Raw genomic sequence first — 21,562 nt, 5'->3', positions numbered from 1 at the left:
CCTGCCTTGGACTCCTGAGTCACTGCAGCTTGGGAGGGAACTCCCCTGGCAGTTTGTACCACGAGCTGGAGTGCTTTGGAGAGCTTTTATCCCGGCCCTGAGTAGTGTGGGAGTAGCCTGTGGTAAGGAGGGCTGGGAATGTGCAGCGTGGCCCAGCAGATCTGAGCTCTGCTGCCCATGTGTGCTGGGGCCCTGCATTATTTATAACCTGCCTTGCAGCTCTTTGTGTGGGCTTGGCTCAGGCCAGCAGAACACTTGGCTTCTCTGACCCAGGTGTTCTGGCCTTGGAGATTCCTCTGGGGTCTCTGCTCTGCATGGCTGCCTGGGTTGGGCAGGCAGACAGTGCCAGGACACAGGGAGTGGCTCCCATGGGCAAAGGACAGGGATATTGGGAAGGAATCCCAGCATTGCCCTTGGGAAGGCCCTAGCACAGGTTTCCCCTGGAGCCCTGGCAGTGTCCAAGGGCAGCTTGGACAGGGCTTTTGATGCCTGGAGATAGAACACAAACTTTTCCACCTGGGACAGTGGGAGATAGAACACAAACTTTTCCCTCTTGGCACAAAGAGGGACAAGATGAGCTTTAATGTCCCTTCTACCCAAACCATTGTGAGATTCAATGAATGCTATTTTTTCTATTTCCTTGAAGAATTCCTGGCCACATGTGAGTGTAGGAAGGATCCATGCAGGAGTGGCTGCTCCCCCAGGGGAGGATGTGTGTGCTGGGATTCTGTGCACACACACAGCAGCAGGTGAGCTGCCTGTGCAGGGGCTCTCCCCTGGAGGAGGAGGAGCAGCTGCTGAGTTTACTGAGTTACTCTGCTGTTTACTCAGGGGATTAAGTGTGTTTGAGCTGCCTGAGCAGGGTGTGTGCAGGGCTGTGGAGTTGGGGCATCCTCCTGCAAAGGCGCGAGCAGAATCGGTGCTGCTTGCTGGGTTTAAACCAGGAGCACCCTGTGTCAGACACAGAGCATGCACAGGCTTCTTGTTTTGGTTCCATCCCTGGTTTTTTGTTGCTGATCCAGCTGCCCTTCCCTCTTCCCACTGCCCTTCCCTTGTACCTGACTGCTACACATGAGCAGGGCTGAGCACAAGGAAGAGTTCAAATGCAGTGCAGTCCTCACTCCTCATGAATAAATATTTTGTTAGGAAGGGTAGCCATGGCCTGAAGTGTCAATTCCTTAATCTGGAAGTTCCTGGTATGGTGTAAAAGAAGTCAGGTAATCCCAAACTTTCAGGTTTCCTCATTGCTGATGATTTCATTGTCAGGGAGTGAGGTTTGGGACTGCCTAGTTACCCCTAATGCTGTTTTATTGAAACTTCCTCCTGAGAAAGAAGAGCTCCCAAAGCTCTGATGGTCAGAGATGCTCCTGTTAGAGAAGTTTTGGGACTGCCTAGTTACCTCTAATGCTGTTTTATTGAAACTTTCTCCTGAGAAAGAAGAGCTCCCAAAGCTCTGATGGTCAGAGATGCTCCTGTTAAAGAAGTTTTGGGACTGCCTAGTTACCCTTATGCTGTTTTATTGAAACTTTCTCCTGAGAAAGAAGAGCTCCCAAAGCTCTGATGGTCAGAGACGCTCCTGTTAAAGAAGTTTTGGGATTGGGGGAGGACAATGGGGTTTTTATCTCCCTTTGGAGCCCCATTCTGGTGACTGCCCCCGCTCTGCAGTTGGGTGCTGTGCTGCTGCCAGAGGTGGCAAAGCCTGATTGCAGGAGAAATTGCCATGAGTGCCAAGGCTTGTCCCAGCCAGCCTAAAGCTTCCCACTCCCTCCCACATCACCTGAGTTTGGCCCTCTGATAAAAGTCAGGCTTTCCCTTAAGCCTTTGTCAAAGGATGAGGCCAGGAACAACTTCAGATTCTCTTTCCTGAATGCCCTTTCAGAGAGCTGTGATTCTTACAGGTGGCACTGGTTGATGGAAGCCTGTTCCTTTCTCATCTCCCATGGAGGAGGCAAAGGAGACACCCCAAGGAGCTGGGAGGGGCTGCAGGAATTGAGCAGTGTAAGCATAGAATGGATCAGGGATTGGTTTGGGTTGGAAGTTCTGGTTGCTGAGAATTTCAGATTTTCTGTACAGACAGGCTGACCCCCAGGAGAGCACTGCATTTGACCTGAGGCCTTGGAGAAGCTTCCAGAATTGATTGAGAGCCCTGGGATTGTGGATGTGGAGTTGGGTAGAAGTGTGTGATGTCGCAGGGTGGGAAACTTAGAGTTTGGGGTTTAGAATATGGTAATAAATATGGGGCAAGATGGAGGTTTTAGGGTGAAGGCACCTTTACCTTCTGCTTCCTTCTTCTTCGTGGATTTGGGTGGTATTTTGTAATTGGACAGAAAAGCCCACCCTGCAGACTTTGAGGGATTAATTATTGGGTTAAAAGTGAAAATAATTTAGGTGTCATTTCTTAATTGGATAGTTTAGCTATAAAAGACCCTGTAACAAGAGATAGTTGGCCATTTTGTGCCTTGCTGATGAAAGACTGCAGAACTCACTGCTGTGAGACTGTAACACAGGTAAGAAATAATAAACACCTGAGTCTGAATGTGAGCTATCCTCTGGAGTGCCTTCAATCCTGACCTCAACAGAGGTAGAAAAAGGAAGCTGAAAACCAGCAGACCTTAAAGCTCAGCTCCATGCCATGCAGGGACACCTTCCACTATCCCAGGTTGCTTCAAGGCCTGTCCAGCCCGGCCTGGAACACCTCCCTGCACCTGTCCAACTCAAGCAAGGGCTTTAATAGCCACAGGAAAGTGTAAACCTTGTCCTTACTGCCTCACTTCTTGGGAATAGCTGCCTTAAATGAAGTGCCTGGCCAGGCAGGAGGAAACTGTTGCTGTTTCACTGAATTAACAACTCTCCCATTCACAAGGTGTGAAGGAACAGACCTCAGGACTCACAGCCATCCCAGGAGCACAGGCTGTGCCATTCCTGGAGTCCCTGTGGAGCTGGGATCCCCCAGGTGTGCTTAGAGCTTACACAGGACCCAGGAACCAGCACCAAAATGCCTTCATTTAAATAACAAAAATACAATAAAGAGAACTGACAACAGCAGCAATAATTAAGCCTGGGAGCTTTTAAAATTGCCAGATTAACTTGGGGGGTGGAAAGCTTTGTCTGGTCTTTCTAAACTCAGCAATTTCATGCTGAGGTCCCCCAAGTCTTGAGAGAGATGGATTAGTGTAGAGTCCCAGAGTCCCTGGGTTTGGAGAAGACCCCCAAGACCATGGAGACCAAGCTGTGCCCAATGCCCAGGGCACTGAGTGCCACATCCAGGAATTCCCTGGACACCTGCAGGGATGGGCACTCCATCCCTTTCCAAGGCTGTCCACTCTCTCCAGGAGGAATTTCCTCCTGATGTCCTCCAAGCCCTCCCAGAACCAAACTTCCCAAATAAGTCAAGTGCAGAACTCTAAACTCTTTGAAGACAATGCAGCTCTTGCAAAGAGCCTTTAGTGCCTCAGAGTGTCATTTACTCGGGGCAGCAGCCGTTAACCTTGGTTATCAGTTAAGATAATTATTAATTATTTCGTAAGAAAGCTTCAGCAGCAAATCCACTTTCCCTTTCCAAGGAAAGCCCAGCACAAGCTCATCAGGCAAGAGCTGAGAGTTCTGCTTTTAATTAAGCTCTTAATGATCTCAGTTGCTACTTAAGTCTTTCAAAACATTTCTCCTGTGAGGGATTCAGTGCTGCACAGTGTGGATGAGCACCATCCCAAGCCTACATCTTTAGTGCCAGCACTGCTTTCCTGAGGTTTTCTAGGAGCTGTTTTCTGCCTCCTTTATTCAGCACAGGACAAGGTCTCAGTGTTAATTTTTCCAGGTGTTGTCCCCATCATTGGCTGCTGGGACTTTACTGGGACAAGGATTTCACTTGGTGTGAGAGGTTTTGGAAGCACAAGCTCAGACAGGAGAGTTTATTTTGGAGGGGCAATAGCAAACCCCAGGCCTGGGACACTGGCACTGCTGGATTCCAGCTCTGTGGATACCTGTGGAGGAACACATGGATTACACAAAAATACACAGCTGCCAGGAAAAGCCTTGACTCCTCACCTTATTAAAACATAAAACCCAAACAAAAGCTGAACTCTCTTTTGGTGGTACAGTGACTTCATTTATAGCTGACAGGTTTGCAGACTGGATAATCCAACAATAATCTCCATCCTCATCCCTGGCAGTGCCCAAGGCCAGGTTGGATGGGGCTTGCAGCGCTCTGGGACAGTGGAAGTGTCCCTGCCTGTGCCAGGGGGTGGCACTGGGTGGGCTTGAAAGTTCCAACCCAAACCATTCCGTGATTTTACAGTCAGCTGAGGCTTTGGAGAAGGTGCTGTGGCTCTGGCTGAGGACTTCACCTCCCTCAGGGTGACCCAGCACAGGGAGGAGCTCGGCTGGGCACGGCCATGCAGACACCTCCTGCTGCTCCTCAGTGTGTGCTCGAGTTCTGCCGCGGGAGCTCGGGTATTGAGAGCTGTTCTTTGAGTCACACTTCAGATCCTGGCTCTTGTCAGAGCCTGTGGCACAAAGCTGGGCAGCTGGAACAAGCAAGATTTAAATTAGAGTCAGTGAGGCTGGAAAAGGGATCTCAGACCATCCCCAGCACTGCTCCATGTCCCCAAGTGCCACATCCACAGGGCTTTGAAATCCCTCCAGGGATGGGCACTGCAAACCTCCCTGGGCAGCTGTGCCAGGGCAGGACAGCCCTGTCCAGGTGGGAATTGTTCCCAACATCCACCCTGAGCCTGCCCTGGCCCAGCCTGAGGCCATTTCCCCTTGGCCTGTCCCTGTTCCCTGGGAGCAGAGCCCGACCCCCCCTGGCTGTCCCCTCCTGGCAGGGACTTGTGCAGAGCCACAAGGTCCCCCTGAGCCTCCTTTGCTCCAGGCTGAGCCCCTTCCCAGCTCCCTCAGCCCCTCCTGGGGCTCCATTCCCTTCCCTGATGAACCTGGGGGTGAATTTTGCACGTTTGCTTTCCTTCCCGAGCTGAGCACACCAGGGGTGGTGCTGCTGCACTCTGTGCCCAGCAATTATTAATGAATTACAGACAAAATGCAGTTGGTGCTGCTCTGCTCTTGGCCTGGCCTGGGTGGGATGTCCCTGCAGGGTGGGATGTCCCTGTGGGGTAGGATGTCCCTTCAGGATGGAATGGGATGTCGCCAGAGGGTGGGATGTCCCTGTGGGTGGGACATCCCTGCAGGGTGGGATGAGATGTCTCTACAGGGTGGATGTCCCTGCAGGATGGAATGGGATGTGCTTGTAGGATGGAATGGGATGTGCCTATAGGATGGGGTGGGATATCCCTTCGGGATGAGATGTCCCTGTAGGGTGGGATGTCCCTGTGAGGTGGGATGGCCCTGCAGGATGGGATGTCCCTGCGGGGCAGGATGTCCCTGCAGATGGGATGGGATGGGATGGGATGGGATGGGATGGGATGGGATGGGATGTCCCTACAGGCTGGGATAGGGTGTCCCTGCAGGATGGAATGGGATGTCCCCGCAGGGTGGGATGGCCCTGCGGGATGGAATGAGATGTCCCTATAGGGTGGGATGTCCCTGTGGGGTGGGATGTCCCTGCAGGATAGAATGGGATGTCCCTGCAGGGTAGGATGTCCCTGTAGGGTGGGATGTCCCTGTAGGATAGAATGGGATGTCCCTGCAGGGTGGGTTGTCCCTATAGGGTGGGATGTCCCTGTGGGGTGGGATGTGCCTGCAGGATAGAATGGGATGTCCCTGCAGGATGGGATGTCCCTATAGGGTGGGATGTCCCTGCAGGGTGGGATGTCCTTACAAGGTGGGATGTCCCTGCAGGATGGGATGTCCCTGCAGGGTGGGATGGGATGTCCCTGCAGGATGGGATGGCCCTGCAGGATGGGATGTCCCTGCAGGATGGGATGTCCCTGTGGGATGGGATGGCCCTGCAGGATGGGATGTCCCTGCAGGGTGGGATGTCCCTGCAGGGTGGGATGGCCCTGCAGGATGGGATGTCCCTGCAGGATGGGATGGCCCTGCAGGGTGGGATGGCCCTGCAGGGTGGGATGGCCCTGCAGGGTGGGATGGCCCTGCAGGATGGGATGTCCCTGTGGGATGGGATGTCCCTGCAGGATGGGATGTCCCTGCGGGATGCCTGTCAAGCTCCAGCTCGCAGCAGTGCCCTCCTCCTGCCCTACATTCTGCTTCCTCCCGCCCAGCGTCCTCCCCGTGCTCAATGGGGGCTTTGTTTGGAAGGAATGCAAACAAAATTCGGGCTGTGTGAAAGGGCCAGCTCATCATTTGTACCTCTGCAGTGGACTGGAAAATAATGTTTTCTCCCTCCCTCTCCAACCGGTGGCTGTGGGTCTGTCACTTGTCAAGAACAGTCACTTTGTGATTTAGAGGCAGAGGGGGGATCTTGGCAGGGGCTTGGGGAGGTGTAAAGTGCTATGGAAATGATTATGGACTTAAAGCTGTTCTGCTGATGCTGGCTCTTCATTAACATCTCATATCTGAGAGAGCTGGGAGCACAGATCCCTTGAGCCAGTAGTTGTGCATCCACCAGGACACTGAAGGCTTGAGCCTGCACAGGTACAGGAGGGGCTGTGGGCAGCAGTCCCTGTGGCTGTGGGATGGAGGGGGCTGACTTCAGTGCCCAGTGTGAGCTGGCAGCCCCTGGAGCTGCTCCTGGGCCGTGGTTGCCATGGCTGGCAGAGCAGACTCAGTGTTTGTGTGAGGGCAGTGTTTGCACTGACCGTGGGACCAGGAGCCCAGAAACTCCAGCATTGCTTCTTTCCTTTCTGAAGCTGAGTTCACGTTTGTCACACCTGGGCCCATGGAATCCCAGAATCCCAGACTGGGTTGGGTGGGGAGGGGCCTCAGAGCCCACCCAGTGCCACCCCTGCCATGGCAGGGACACTGCCACTGTGCCAGGGTGCTCCAAGCCCCAGGGATCTTCCAGGGGATCCAGGGCCGGCCACAGCTGCTCTGGGCACCCTGTGCCAGGGCCTGCCCACCCTGCCAGGGAACAATTCCCAATTCCCAATATCCCACCCAGCCCTGCCCTCTGGCAGTGGGAGCCATTCCCTGTGTCTGTCCCTCCAGGCCTTGTCCCCAGTCCCTCTGCAGCTCTCCTGGAGCCCCTTCAGGCCCTGCCAGGGGCTCTGAGCTCTCCCTGGATCCTTCTCCTCTCCAGGTGAGCACCCCCAGCTCTCCCAGCCTGGCTCCAGCCCTGGAGCAGCTCTGGGGCTCCTCTGGGCTCTCTGCAGCAGCTCCAGGTCCTTGTGCTGTTGGAATGCCCAGGGCAGGTGGGCTCTCACCTGGGCACAGGGACAGAGTCCCCCTTTTCCTGCTGCCCACACTGGGGGATCAGCAGGGCACAGGGGTTTTGGGGCTCTCATGTCCAGCTCTCACCCACCAACAACCCCAGGCTGCTCTAAGCAACAGGTGAAGGTCTGGAAATGGGCAGGAAATGCAGAAGTGACCTGGGACCTGTGCTGTGCTCAAGGGTAGCAAACATTTCCATATCTTAATTGGAACATCTGGAGTTGATAAGGTTTTCCTAAGCCTGGCCAGTGTTCTTCCAGGTTTTCCTGTGAATTCCAGCTTGTCCTGCTGAAGGTGATAAATATCTTACCCACACTTAATGAGGGAGTAATTTCATGCTCATCTTTAATTCATGAGCTCTTTCATTATCCCCCTGTGATGACGAGATGTCTGTTCTTCAGCCAGTCAGGTTTTCTACCCGTTTCCCTCTCCAGCTCTTTCCTGAAGTGAATTTTCCTGGAAACCTCCCCATATCTGTTTTCTGGGAAGCCTTTGTGTTTCTGCTGTTTATTGTCAACAGCCTGGCTGGCCAGGCACTGCAGCCACACAGGAGTCTCCTTTTGCCAGCCTGTTGGAGCTCCTCTGGAAGTGTTTCCAGGGAAATACATTGCTATTTATAACAACCTTGCTGCTCTGAAGGCTGAACTGGTATTATATTGGAATGGGAGCTGACTATAACATGGGATTAGAGATTTATTTTATCCCCAAGTACTGGAGTTGGCTAAATCCCTCACAGCGAAGAGAAGAGTTAATTTCCTTGGCTGGGTTAATAATTTACTTTATCTTAACACATAAAAAGTGTCTCTCAGTCACTCTGCTGCATCTGGGCCCAGCCCAGAGGTAACTGTCACCATATAAAATATCTCATTTACATGTTTGGTGTTCATTTGTTTGGTTGTGTTGCTGGGGACACGACGTGGCAGCAAACAACTCCCTGAAATGCTGAAAAAAATACAGGGCTGGGTGGATGTGGGGCAGTTTTGTATCTTGGCAATCAATCATTGAGCAGGTTTATATTTCCAGTCACGTTTGTGTGATAGTTCCTACATTGATTCATCAGTGTAACCTGACGTGAGGGATGCAGCAGTGCTGGAGAACAAAGGAGCACTGACCTGAGATGGGTGGGAGGTCCCAGGCTGCCATCCTGGCATTAATGCACAGCCTTGGCCCAGAATGAATCCCAGAATTCTTCAGGTCAGAAAAACCCTCCAGGATCGTCAAATCCCAGCTGTGCCCAATGCCCACCTTGTCCCCAGCCCAGAGCACCGAGTGCCACATCCAGGCCTCGCTGGGACACCTCCAGGGATGTCCCTCCAGGGCTGGGTCATGTCCAGCTCTCAGCCCAACAGGTTCTGTGTGCTGGGTGTTGGCTAAAAGGAGTTCAAGGCAGAGCTCCCATGCAAACTTCTTATGTAATAGTGCATTTCATAAATTCTGTTTAATCTTGCTTGGTATAAAATGACCTTGTAGATTTGGGAGGGAAGTTTGGGCTTGCAGCTGCTGCCTTTTAAAAAGTCTAAATATAAGCAGGGTTTTGGAAAGCATGAGGAGTGATCAGTGGTGTTCTCTGATTGGATTTGAAAGCCAGGATGGTGGCATCTAATTAGTGTCAGAGCAGTTTGAGGGGACGGTTTGGAGTGTTCCAGCTGCTCTGGTGTAGCTCTGCTGTAATTCTTGTAGGCAGCTTTGGGAAGGGAAGGTTGGACCTGGGGCAGCTCTGGGCCCCTCCTGCCAGGACAGACCTGCAGGGGCTGCAGCGTGTCCAGGGAAGGGAACGGAGCTGGGGAGGGAATGGAGCCCCAGGAGGGGCTGAGGGAGCTGGGAAGGGGCTCAGCCTGGAGCAAAGGAGGCTCAGGGGGGACCTTGTGGCTCTGCACAAGTCCCTGCCAGGAGGGGACAGCCAGGGGGGGTCGGGCTCTGCTCCCAGGGAACAGGGACAGGCCAAGGGGAAATGGCCTCAGGCTGGGCCAGGGCAGGCTCAGGGTGGGCACCAGGAGGAATTTCTGCATGGAAAGGGTGCTCAGACCCTGGCACAGCTGCCCAGGGAGGTTTGCAGTGCCCATCCCTGCAGGGGTTCAACAGCTCTGTGGATGTGGCACTTGGGGACTTTGTGTATTGGTATTGAAACTAAAAACCTTCTTCACGGTCTGTGGTGATGGTCTGTGCTTGGCTGAGCTCTCAGAGTCTTGGTGACACTTCTGCCAAGGCCTGGCTTTGGCTGTCCCATACCCAAGGCTGAGGCAGGGATGGGTCTGAAGGCCAAGCTCTGATAATTCTCCTTTTCTTGCTGGTTCAAGCTTTGAGTGGCTTGAACCGTTCTGCATCCCTGTGGAAGCTCAGGGAAGCTGATGGACACCAGGAGGAATTTCTGCATGGAAAGGGTGCTCAGGCCTTGGCAGGGGCTGCCCAGGGAGGTTTGCAGTGCCCATCCCTGCAGGGGTTTAACAGCTCTGTGGATGTGGCACTTGGGAACTTTCTGTATTAGTTGGTATTAAAAGTCAAAAACTTTTTCAGCGGTCTTGGCTGAGCTCTCAGAGTCTTGGTGACATTTTTGTCAAGGCCTGGCTTTGGCTGTCCCATACCCAAGGCTGAGGCAGGGATGGGTCTGGACAAGGAGACTGAGCTCTGATAATTCTCCTTTTCTTGCTGGTTCAAGCTTTGAGTGGCTTGAACTGTTCTGCATCCCTGTGGAAGCTCAGGGATGTGGGCTGAGGGTGTCAGAGCTCCAGGACAAGATTCTCAGGCACAGGGGGGATTGTTGGGGTGTCCTGGGCAGGAGTTGGACTGGATGGGGATTTTTAAGGAGTTTTGAATAAGTTAGAGACATGACTTCTGAATTTTTCGATTGTTATTTATTGTTCTTATTTTTTACATAGACAGGAAGGGTGAATGTGGCTTCCATTGTTACAGCAGGCCTCAGAAGGTCTCAAGACCCTTAGTTACAAGACTTTTTAAGGAGCTATGGACTAATAAAACACTGCTAATAGGGATATTTCTGGTTTTGACACCATCCTTAAATATTTTGTCTTATGGACTCAAGCTACATTGTGAGTTTTCTTAGCTTATTATGTTATAACACACAAACTTCCAGTACTGCATTCTAAACTCCTTGTTTACCTTTGTAACTACTTTATTATTTTACATCCTAAACTCTAAAACTCTAAACTTTCTGAGACACTGTGTGTCTCTGCTTTAAATTATAAATCCACATTCTTGCTTTCAGCACTTAGGTTTGGAAGCCTTTCCCAAGGTCTCAGATCAAATCCTGTGTTTCATTCTGAGCTTTGGCTCTCAGAGTTCTGAGAGTTCCCTGCATTTTGGATTCCAGCAGTGGATGATCCCTGTGGCTCCCTCCTGCTCAGGGTGTTCCAGAGCAGGTCCCTGGGGCCCTGGCTGTGTTCTGTCCCAGCTCCCTTCCCATTTCTGTGTCCCTGCACATCCCTGCTTTACCTGGCAGCTCAGTGGAAGAAGAAAAAATTTCTGCTGTTCTGTCTCAGCCACTCAGAGTTGATGTGGAATTGATGTTTTTTTTTAAATAACTAAACACTAATTACTTATTTATGTGTTTGTTTATTTTAGGGATAGACTTCAAGATTAAAACTGTTGAATTGCAAGGGAAGAAGATCAAGCTACAGATCTGGTGAGTAACACAGAGCTTCCTTCAGCAGCAGGTGTTCCTGGGCAGGCTTTGCTCTTGCTGGATTCCCTTCAGGGCTGCAGGTTTGCAGCTGTGTTCTGTGTTTGCACAGGGCTAGCTCCACTCCATGTGTGTGTCTGCAGCTTTAGCAGTGGCTGTAACCACTGGGCCTGGCTGCTCCCTGGGACAGGCTGCTGGCAAACCTCCTGTTTTAGAGGGGAGAGCATCCTCACAGCCTGTGATTTAGTGGGAAGTGGTTTCAAACTGGAATTTTTAAATTAGGACTTGCCTCCAGTCTGTGACTATAAATTGACTCGTAGCCTTGCTTTGTGTCAGCAAGAAAATGCAATCCAGGGCTGCACTAGGGCTGGAATTTTCCATGCTCAGCTGTGGAGAGGTTCTCAGCTGGCAGGAGCACAGCTGCTCTGTGGGGATGTCTGACAAGAGGCAAAGCCTCAGCTCCTTCCTTTGAGCTTCTGTGCTTTGAACCAGAGGCTTTGCACCGGGTCAGGTCAGAGCCAGTGGCTTTTCCTGGCCCATGGGGCTGGCTGGGCTCTCTGCTCACTCTGCATTCTCCAAGGGCTCTGAGCTGGGATTTGTCCCTTTTGTCCTGCTCACAACAACCCCATGGCTTCATAACCTTGGTGTCTGTACATGCAGGGGGGTGAGTTCCAGTTTTGGGGGACACTGATGTTTCCAGTCATCCCAGAATAATCATTCCAGGATAATCATGAGTGATTTCCTTCCTAACCAGGCATCTGGAGCTCTCCTGTCCTCAGCACCCTGAGGAAGTGTTAGAACTGACTGAGAGTAGGTTTGGATGGGAGATTGGGAATGAGGAATTGTTCCCTGGCAGGGTGGGCAGCCCTGGCACAGGGTGCCCACCCTGCATCCCTGGCAGTGCCCAAGGCCAGGCTGGACACTGGGACACCCTGGGACAGTGGAAATGTCCCTGCATGGGACAGGGTGAGCTTTAAGGTCCTTTCCAACCCAAACCATTCCATGACTCTGTGATTAAACTGAATAAGAAAATCATGAAATGTAAAACCAGAAAATATTGAAAAATGAGGATATTTAGGTATAAAGAGCAAGATGTAATGAAGCTGTTACAGATTGTGGGGTTTAGTGCCTTAGGGAAGTGGAGTTGGGTGAGCTGAGATTTACGCAGTGGCAACTTTTAAATGTCACAAAATTGGGGAAGTTGTGGCCTGAATCTGCTGCTTGTTTCTGCTGGGTTCAGATTGCACATTTGAAATGAAACTTGGGAAGCAGAAAATGAAACTCCTACAGAAAAAAAAAATATATTAAAAAATCTCAGTGTTGTGTTTCCTACTTTTCCTGTGGCAGGAGTTTGCCCAGCAGTGGCTCAGGGTCTTGTGGAGGTGTTTTGTGCAGTGCCTCTCTATTTCCCCACTGCTCCCTGCCTTTGAACTCGCCCCACACTTGCAGGAGCTGTGCAGCATTCCCAGAACAATGCAAGGCAGCAGCTGAGTGAGCAGGGGATGGATTTAGGGGAACATTTCCTGAGTAAAGGCTGCTCTGGATCTGCAGGTGGTTTTATTAAACCTCAGGAGATTCCCATGGGCCACTTCTGGAGTGCCTCTGGATGGCCCTGTCCTTCAGGTGTGGCACCACACAGCAGGACAGCTCCTTGCCTCTTCCTGGCTGTGGAAAAGGGCCCTCTGACAGCCTCACAGCCATGCCCTGACCTCTGAAATTATATTTAGGACTAAAGCAGGAACACAAAGGTCAGGCTGAATTAAAACCTGCCTGGGGTGGGAAGTAACTCAATCCTCAGGAGCTGTTGAAGCTGGGGTGCAGCTCTGTAAGGAGCAGGCTGGATTAGAGTTCTCCTGCTGCTCCAGGTGGAAATTGCCTGTGAGGAGCAGGGTGAGACACAGCCCTGGACTGGCCTTCCAAAGAAATGAGCTTATCCAGAGCAGATCCACCAGGATATCCAGGTTCTTCACCAGGGGAACCACTGCGTGTCAGATTCTGGGTGGAAGCAATCCAGGAGCTGAGGATCTCCTTGGCTGGGTCATTTTCCAGCTCCTCTTTGGGAGAATTGCTGCTGGGACAGTCACTAGTGATGGGAGAAAGGAATTCTCCCAAATACACATTTGGGACTGGAAACACTTAGAAAGGCTGGGAGCTGGAGGGGTTTGCAGTGCTGAAGGGCTGGAAGAATATTCACACTGTCATGGTGCAGAGAAGGAATGAAGGACCAGAGTGAGAGATCCAGGAGAAGATGGTGGTGGCTTTGCTGAAGGACTTCAAAGGGACAGGGTAGTAGAGCTAAAACTTGAGTGTGATATCACACATTCAGGAGCTCAGAGTTGCTTTGAAATGGAAACCAAAAGGCTTTGGAGTTCCCAGAACTCATTAACATAATGGAGCCATTGAGAAATGAAATGGGATTTTCCTGGGCAGGAAGTGAGTGTGGCAGTCCCACAGAGCACAGGTTTGATCAGCACTGCCTGGGGAGAAAGGGACTTTTTTAGGGAGAACAAATGGAAAAGTGAGGGTTCTTCATGATGTCAGAGCACATCTTGAAAATCCTGGATATCCTGAACAGGTAGGGAAGGTGTGATAGAACTTGCTGCCTTTTTCCACCACCAAAACATCAGTTCTGGCCTGAGACTGGAAAGTGGCACGTGGAAAACACCAGGGAATGAAGTTGTGCTGGGAAACTCCTCATGGGATGTAGGGGTAGCTGCAGATGCCCACGGACAGGTTCACAAGGGATTTCACAAGAGCCTGGTCAGGTTTGGACTCTCAAATCCACAGAGGGATCCCTGGCTCCAGAATTCCTTAAATAACCACTGGGAAATGGAAGCTGGAAAAGCTCTGGGCTGCCCAGGTGCTTGTCAGGAGGCACAAAAAGCAGAGCTGGGTTTGTCATCCAGGCAAAGCACAGGCTCAAAGGAATGTAACTGGCAGCTAAAAATCGAATTTTTTCTTTTTTTTTCCTACTTAGCTGCTCCTCCAACTCTGCTGTCTTTAATGACATTTGTGTGTCAGCCTGTTTTCCTACAGTCTTCCTGACTGATTCCAAATTTTAGGAGCAGCTTTATGTCTTCAGTGTGCAGCTCCTAGCTGTGTGGAGAACTCTAAAATTACATTTTTCTCTCAGTGCATCTCTGCTGACAGCACATTTATGTGGCCAGAGGAGTGTCCTCAGGATCTTGGTTAATTCAGCAATGAGCTCATGTCAGAAGTAAACAATCCTGAGTCCTCCCAGGTGTGGGAATTCCCTGGGATGTGCAGGTTCTGCTGTTTAGGGAGTGTGGTGGTGACCAGAGCTGCACACACCTCTGCTCCCCCAGTGCCATCAGCCTCATTAATTTCTGCAATTTCCCCTAGAATGTCTAGGGGCTAATTCTGTTTGCTGGAACATGTTCCTCTGGCATGGCAGTCCCATAAAACAATTGGAGAACTCTCTTGTTTTGGATTTCTCATTATGGAAGCTGGGGGTGCTCAGCCTGGAGAAAAGGAGACTCAGGGGTGCCCTCATCACCCCCTACACCCCCTGAAAGGTGGCTGTGCTCAGCTGGGGCTGGGCTCTTTCTCCAGGCAGCACTGACACAACCAGAGCACACAGCCTTGAGCTGCACCAAGGGAAATTTAGGTTGGATATCAGGAAAAAGTTCTTTACAGAAAGGGTGATAAAGTTCTGGAATGTTCTGCTCGGGGAGGTGGTGGAGTCCCCATCCCTGGGTGTGTTGAACAAAGCCTGGATGTGGCACTGGGTGCCAGGGTTGAGTTGAGGTGTTGGGGATGAATTGGACTCGATGATCTTGGAGGTCTCTTCCAACCTGGTGATTCTGTGAATCCTGGGAATTGTTTCCTGGCTGAGTATTATTCAGAAAAGCTGAAATTTGCCAGTCATGAAATACCTGAGAGAGCACAGAACCCCAGGATCACTGAGGTGGGGAAATCCCTCCATGGCCATGGAGTCCAACTGTGCCCAGTGCCCACCTTGTCCCCAGCCCAGGGCACTCAGTGCCACATCCAGGTGACACCTGCAGGGATGGGCACTGCAAACCTCCCTGGGCAGCCCCTGCCAAGGCCTGAGCCTCCTTTCCATGGATCCAGCCTGCCCAGATCCCTCTGCAGAGCTTCCTGCCCAGCACATCCTCTCATCCAGGGGCTGGCTGAGGATGCCCTGAATGCCCTCCCAGCCCATCCATGAAGGTGCTGGGCAGGACTGAGCCAGCCCTGAGCCCCCTGGTGCCCCTTCCCAGCTGGATGTGCCTCCATGCCCAGCTTCATCCAGCCAGGAGTGCTGAGCCAGGGACACTTTTCCCTTTGGGAAGAGAAATCCTCAGCCTGGTGTTCCCCAGTCCCTCCAGTGCAACACTGAGCTGCACAGTTCTGCAAATGTAACAACAGTGGGACAGTAATAAAATTCTTTGGATTATTTTGCTAGGAATTACTTGCTTTAATATGTTAAAAAGCTTCATTTTGAGCCACGTGGATTGGCAGGATGCTCACAAATCATCAGATCTAATCTCTTCTTGCTGCAGCCATGTAAACCTTTCATCAATAAATCATAATGCATTTTAAGGTTTCTTTAGTCTCTGCCAGGTCAGCTGGAAAGCTGTCCCAGAAATTCCTTTCTCTCCAGGTTAAACCTCTAATATGATACAGCTTATGCATATTTTAATGTTGGCATGAGAATAATTCAAATAGATTTTTCACTTCCCTTGAGCATCTCCTCTCCCCAGTCCCACAGGACAGCCTCCTTTGTCCTCACAAAGCTGAACACCCAAGCTCCCTCCCTTTCCAGCTCTGTTTCATCCTCCTTGGCAGTTCCAATAATCCTTGCCCACATGCATGGGAGCTGGGAGAGCGAGCCAGTCTGTGCCTGCACCCAGGGGTTTGAACAAAGGGCTGGGGAGCCAGGGCAGCAAACATCCCCTGCAGTGTCTGCTGCAGTTTGCCCAGGGTGGATCCAGCCCTCGTGGGCACCCAGAGAACCATAACTCATTTCCTGTTTGCCTCAGCCAGCTCTAATCTCCAGCCATTAGGAGTTATCTCTGAATAATGAATGGAGAATCCATTAACCAGGGGAAAGGGCAGCTATAGCATTTATTAAAAAAAAAATAAAAAGGGAAACACTCCAGGTTCTTCGCTTCTTCCCTCCCCAGCTTTCTTCTCTCCCATTAGCTGAGCTCCACTTGCCAGAAGAAGCAGTGGAGGAGTTAACCAGGGAGTCAGCTGTAGGATGTGACAAGCAGTGAGTAGCAGCTCCGTGCTGCCAACTCCAAGTTGGTGTAAAACCCACTCAGAATTGTTCCTGTGACAGCTGCTGGCCGTGGCAGGAGGGAGGAATCACAGATCCCAAAAGTCTGGTGGGGTTGGTCAGATTTCTCCAGCACTTCCTGCTTGGTAAGAGCCAGTGGGAGGGAAAGGTGCTGGCAAGTGGGTACAGAACGTGGGGAGAGAGAAAATGATGAGGGTGTGAGTGGAGATACTTCGCAGGAGATTGTCCTGAAGGATCCCTCTCTCTCTGGGATGTGCTAGGAAAGCCATCAATTAAATCATTAAACTCCTCCAAATTACTGCATGGAATCTCAGAATGGTTTGGGTGGGAAGGGACCATAAATCTCATCCCATTCCCACCCCTGCCATGGCAGGGACACCTTCTGCTGTCCCAGGGTGCTCCAATCTCCAGTGTCCAGCCTGGCCTTGGGCACTACCAGGGATGCAGGGGCAGCCACCCTGTGCCAGGGCTGCCCACCCTGCCAGGGAAGAGTTAACAGCTGGGACAAGGGGAGAGACTCTGGGTCTTTTATGGGAGATAAGCCAGAAAAGGTGAAGCTGTAAAGTTTAAATCCAGTCAAGGAGTGGATTCAAACTAATAATAATTCCAGCCGCTCTCAGCCAGCTGGAGAAATGTCACTGGAAAAAAGTCCTGTGAAATTCAGTGCAGCCAAATGCCAAGTCCTGGAGTTCAGTGTGGGATGTCAGAGCTCCTCATGGGGCCAGGAGTGGGGTGAGTAAACCTGGAAATGTCGCAGTGTGGGGCTGCTGAGGCTCCAGCTGGGTGTCCTGGGTGTTTCTGGGACATTGGGAAGAGTCCAGGGCCAGTGGGAGCTGGGGCTGTACCTGAGCCCTTTGGCCGGTCAGGGCAGGCTGGGGAAGGTTCCAGCAGCACAGCAGACATTTCAGGCACAGTGTGGGATCCCTGGGTGGTTTGTGGAGCTGGGTGGGGGAGTCAGGGACCTCCTGAGGCCACGAGCAGAGATTCAGGCCTGGCAGGGCATCCCTGGCAGAGGTGCTGGGGTTTGGGACCTGCCTGTCCCCTCCTGTGCTCCTTGCCATTGTCCTGGTGTCACCAGGAGCAGATGGACATCAGTGCCTGAGTGTGATGAGCCTGGAGCTGGGGGTCAGGGAAGCACTGGGCCTTTCTGGAGGGGTTATGGAGTGTGGAACCTTGCTTTAGTCCAGTTTAAATCTGGGGCCACCTTGGGGTCTACCTTGTCATGGAATCACTGAATCACAGACTGGTTTGGGCTGGCAGGGACCTTAAAGTTCATCCAGTGCCACCCCTGCCATGGCAGGGACACCTTCCACTGTCCCAGGGGCTCCCAGCCCCAGTGTCCAACCTGGCCTTGGGCACTGCCAGGGATCCAGGGGCAGCCACGCTGTGCCAGGGCCTGCCCACCCTGCCAGGGAACAATTCCTCATTCCCAATATCCCACCCAGCCCTGCCCTCTGGCAGTGGGAGCCATTCCCTGTCTCTGTCCCTCCAGGCCTTGTCCCCAGTCCCTCTGCAGCTCTCCTGGAGCCCCTTCAGGCCCTGCCAGGGGCTCTGAGCTCTGCCTGGATCCTTCTCCTCTCCAGGTGAGCACCCCCAGCTCTCCCAGCCTGGCTCCAGCCCTGGAGCAGCTCTGGGTCCTCCAGGAGCTCCATGTCCTTGTCACATGGACAATGTCACTGCAAACTGTCTGTAAACCTCCAATCTCTGGGGTTTGTGGCCTCTCAAACACACTGCAGAACGTGCAGTTAAATCTTGCACATCAACTCTCAGTTTATTCTCAATATCCAGCTCATTCCCACCTTCCAGGTTTGTTTAAGCACATCTCATCCCAGTTTATTCTCAATATTTAGCTCATTCCCACCTTCCAGGTTTCTTTAAGCACATCTCACCCAGAGATCCCAGGAGGAGATGGGAATTCCAGGCTGTCACTGATGTTTTGTGATCAATTTTCAGAATATTGCTCATAGAAACCAACATTTAACAGCACAGCTTGAGTGATGTTCCTCAGCCTTTGATCAGAAATGGCAGAATTTACATTCGCAGGATCAAGTTAAACAAAAAAAAAAAAAAGTTTTAAAAGTTTTATCAGGCTGATCTGAGAACAAAATTCCTACAAAATTCCTCTCAGGGTTGATTCTGAGTCCCAGAAAATGTTGGGTTATTGTCTCTGTGGATCCACCCTGCTCTGTCTGACATATGTGCTGTTACTTATAAGTAAAATATGATTTAAAAAAACACCTTATAAAATCAAGCCTTACTATTTCAACTAAACTAACAACTAACCTAAAAAGTTCCTGTTAAAAAAATCATAGAAATAAAAATCAATTTACATAACAATCTATTTTTATAAAAAAACCCTCACACCTATAAAAAAGAAAATTCTACCCATATAAAGCACTCACTTCCTAAAGAACAAAAAATGTAAACTACCTTAAAAAAATTAATAAACATATACAGTGTTGTCAGCCAATAAACAAAATAAAATAAATAAAATAGAATAAGTTTCAATAAATTACTAACCAATTAAATTCAAACACAGTACCTTCTAATATTTCTATAAATATAAACTATTAAAATAAAAATAAAATAAATAAAAATTTAAATAAAGTAATAAAAAATTAAAATTATATTAAAACTATGTAAATAATTTTTTAAATTAAATAAAACTATGTAAATAAAAATTTAAAAATGTATTACAACTATGTAAATTTTTTTTACATTTATTAAAACTGTAAATAAAAATTTTAAAAATTATATTAAAACTAGGTAAATAAAAATTTTAAAAATTTTATTAAAACTATTTAAATATTTTTAAATTACATTTAAATTATGTAAATACATTTTTACAAAATTTATCAAAACTATGTAAATAAAAATTTTTAAAATTATATTACAACTATGTAAATAAAAATTTTAGAAGTTAAAACTATGTAAATAATTTTTTTTTGAAATTTATTAAAACCATGTAAATAAAAATTCTGAAAATGTATTAAAACTGTAAATAAAAATTTAAAAATTATCTTAAAGCTATGTAAATAAAAATTTTTAAATTATATTACAACTGTGTAAATAATTTTTTAAAATTATATTAAAACTATGTAATAAATTTTTTAAAATATATTAGAACTATCTTAATAAAATTTTAAAAATTATTTTTTAAAAATTACCTTAAACTATGTAAATAAAATTTTTATAAAACTATGTAAATGAACATTTTAAAAATTATATTAAAACTATGAAAATAAAAATGTAAAAGATTATATTACAACTATGTAAATTATTTTTAAAAATCATATTACAACTATGTAAATAAAAACTTATATTAAAGGTATGTAAATAAAAATTTTAAAAATTTATTAAAAGCATGTAAATAAATATTTAAAAATTATATTGAAAGAATGTAAATAAAAATTTTAAAAAATTATTAAAAGCATGTAAATAAATATTTTAAAAATTATATTGAAAGAATGTAAATAAAAATTTTAAAAATTAAAATTTTTATAATTATCTTAAAACTATGTAAATAAAAGTGTTTTAAATTATATTAAAACTATGTAAATAAAAATTTTAAGAATTACATTACAACTATAGAAATAAAAATTTTAAAAATTATATTGAAGCTATGTAAGTTTTGTTATTAATTATTAAAACTGTAAATAAAATTTTTAAAAATTTATTGGAACTGTGTAAATAAAAATTTTTAAAATTATAGTAAAACAAGGTAAATAAAAATTTTAAAAATATATTACAACTATGTAAATAAACATTTAAAAATATATTGAAATTATTAAAATAATTTTTAATGTATTAGAACTATGTAAATATTTTTTAATTATATTGAAGGTATGTAAATAAAAATATTTTAAATTATATTAAAAGAATGTAAATAATTTAAACATTATTAAAAGTATATAACTTTTTTAATTTATCAAACCCATGTAAATAAAAATTGAGAAAATTAAAATTTTAAAAATAAAAATATTAAAAATTAAACTTTAAACAAGTTTAAAAGTCTGAACAAAGAAGACTGTTTTACATAGAACCGAGCAGCCTGTCCGTGTCGTGACGGGCGTGTGCTGTGTGTGCAGGGACACGGCGGGGCAGGAGCGCTTCCACACCATCACCACCTCCTACTACCGAGGGGCCATGGGCATCATGCTGGTGTACGACATCACCAACGCCAAGAGCTTCGAGAACATCAGCAAGTGGCTCAGGAACATCGACGAGGTGAGTGCCACCCTGGGCCAGGCACCCCAAACCGGGCCAGGCACCCCAAACCGGGGCCAGGCACCCCAAACATGGGCCAGACATGGACCAAACCTGAGCCAAATATGGACCAAACCTGACCAGACCCCCACCAGCCCCACGCAGCCCCCACTGGCCAATACGGACCAACCTGAGCCAGACCCCAAACCGACCAGGCACCCCAAAGAGCCAGGCATCCCCAAACCTGCAGACACTCCAAACCGGGCCAGACACCCCAAACATGAGCCAGGCATCCCCAAACCTGAGCCAGACACTCCAAACCGGGGCCAGGCACCCCAAACCTGAGCCAGACATGGACCAAACCTGAGCCAGACACTCCAAACCAGGGCCAGGCACCCCAAACATGAGCCAGGCATCCCCAAACCTGAGCCAGGCATCCCAAACTGGGGCCAGACATCCTCAAACCTGAGCCAGACATCCCCAAACTGGGGCCAGACACCCCAAACCTGAGCCAGACATCCCAAACCGGGCCAGACACCCCAAACCTGAGCCAGGCATCCCCAAACCTGAGCCAGACACTCCAAACCTGAGCCAGACACTCCAAACCTGAGCCAGACACCCCAAACCGGGACCAGACACCCCAAACATGGGCCAGGCATCCCAACAGAGCCAGGCATCCCAAACCTGAGCCAGGCATCCCACACCTGAGCCAGACACTCCAAACCAGGGCCAGACATCCCCAAACCTGAGCCAGACACCCCACACCTGAGCCAGACACCCCACACCAGCCAACACCCACACCTGACCAGACACTCCAAACCAGCCAGACACTCCAAACCTGAGCCAGACATCCCAAACCTGAGCCAGACACCCCAAACCTGAGCCAGACACCCCACACCTGAGCCAGACATCCCAAACCTGAGCCAGACACTCCAAACCAGGGCCAGACACTCCAAACCTGAGCCAGACATCCCACACCTGAGCCAGACACCCAAACCTGAGCCAGACATCCCACACCTGAGCCAGACATCCCACACCTGAGCCAGACATCCCAAACCTGAGCCAGACATCCCACACCTGAGCCAGACATCCCAAACCTGAGCCAGACACCCCAAACCAGGGCCAGACACCCCAAACCTGAGCCAGACATCCCACACCTGAGCCAGACACTC

At 48.9% G+C, this 21,562-nt stretch overlaps 1 protein-coding gene across 1 annotated transcript in view; it reads left to right on the top strand.

Annotated features, from left to right (window-relative positions):
* The window catches only part of RAB10 (RAB10, member RAS oncogene family), a 48,429-nt gene that overhangs the window by 19,341 nt on the left and 7,526 nt on the right, over positions 1-21,562 (top strand). Inside the window, exons 2-3 of the mRNA XM_030945274.1 lie at positions 10,861-10,921; positions 20,273-20,411. Of these exons, the coding sequence (XP_030801134.1) occupies positions 10,861-10,921; positions 20,273-20,411 (200 nt within the window). The remainder of the gene's footprint in view (positions 1-10,860; positions 10,922-20,272; positions 20,412-21,562) is intronic.

The sequence above is a fragment of the Camarhynchus parvulus genome, chromosome 3, assembly GCF_901933205.1.
Source record: "Camarhynchus parvulus chromosome 3, STF_HiC, whole genome shotgun sequence".
NCBI classification, from domain to species: Eukaryota; Metazoa; Chordata; class Aves; order Passeriformes; family Thraupidae; genus Camarhynchus; species Camarhynchus parvulus.
Note: the sequence above shows the minus strand (reverse complement) of the source record. Positions and strands in the feature narration are given on the sequence as shown.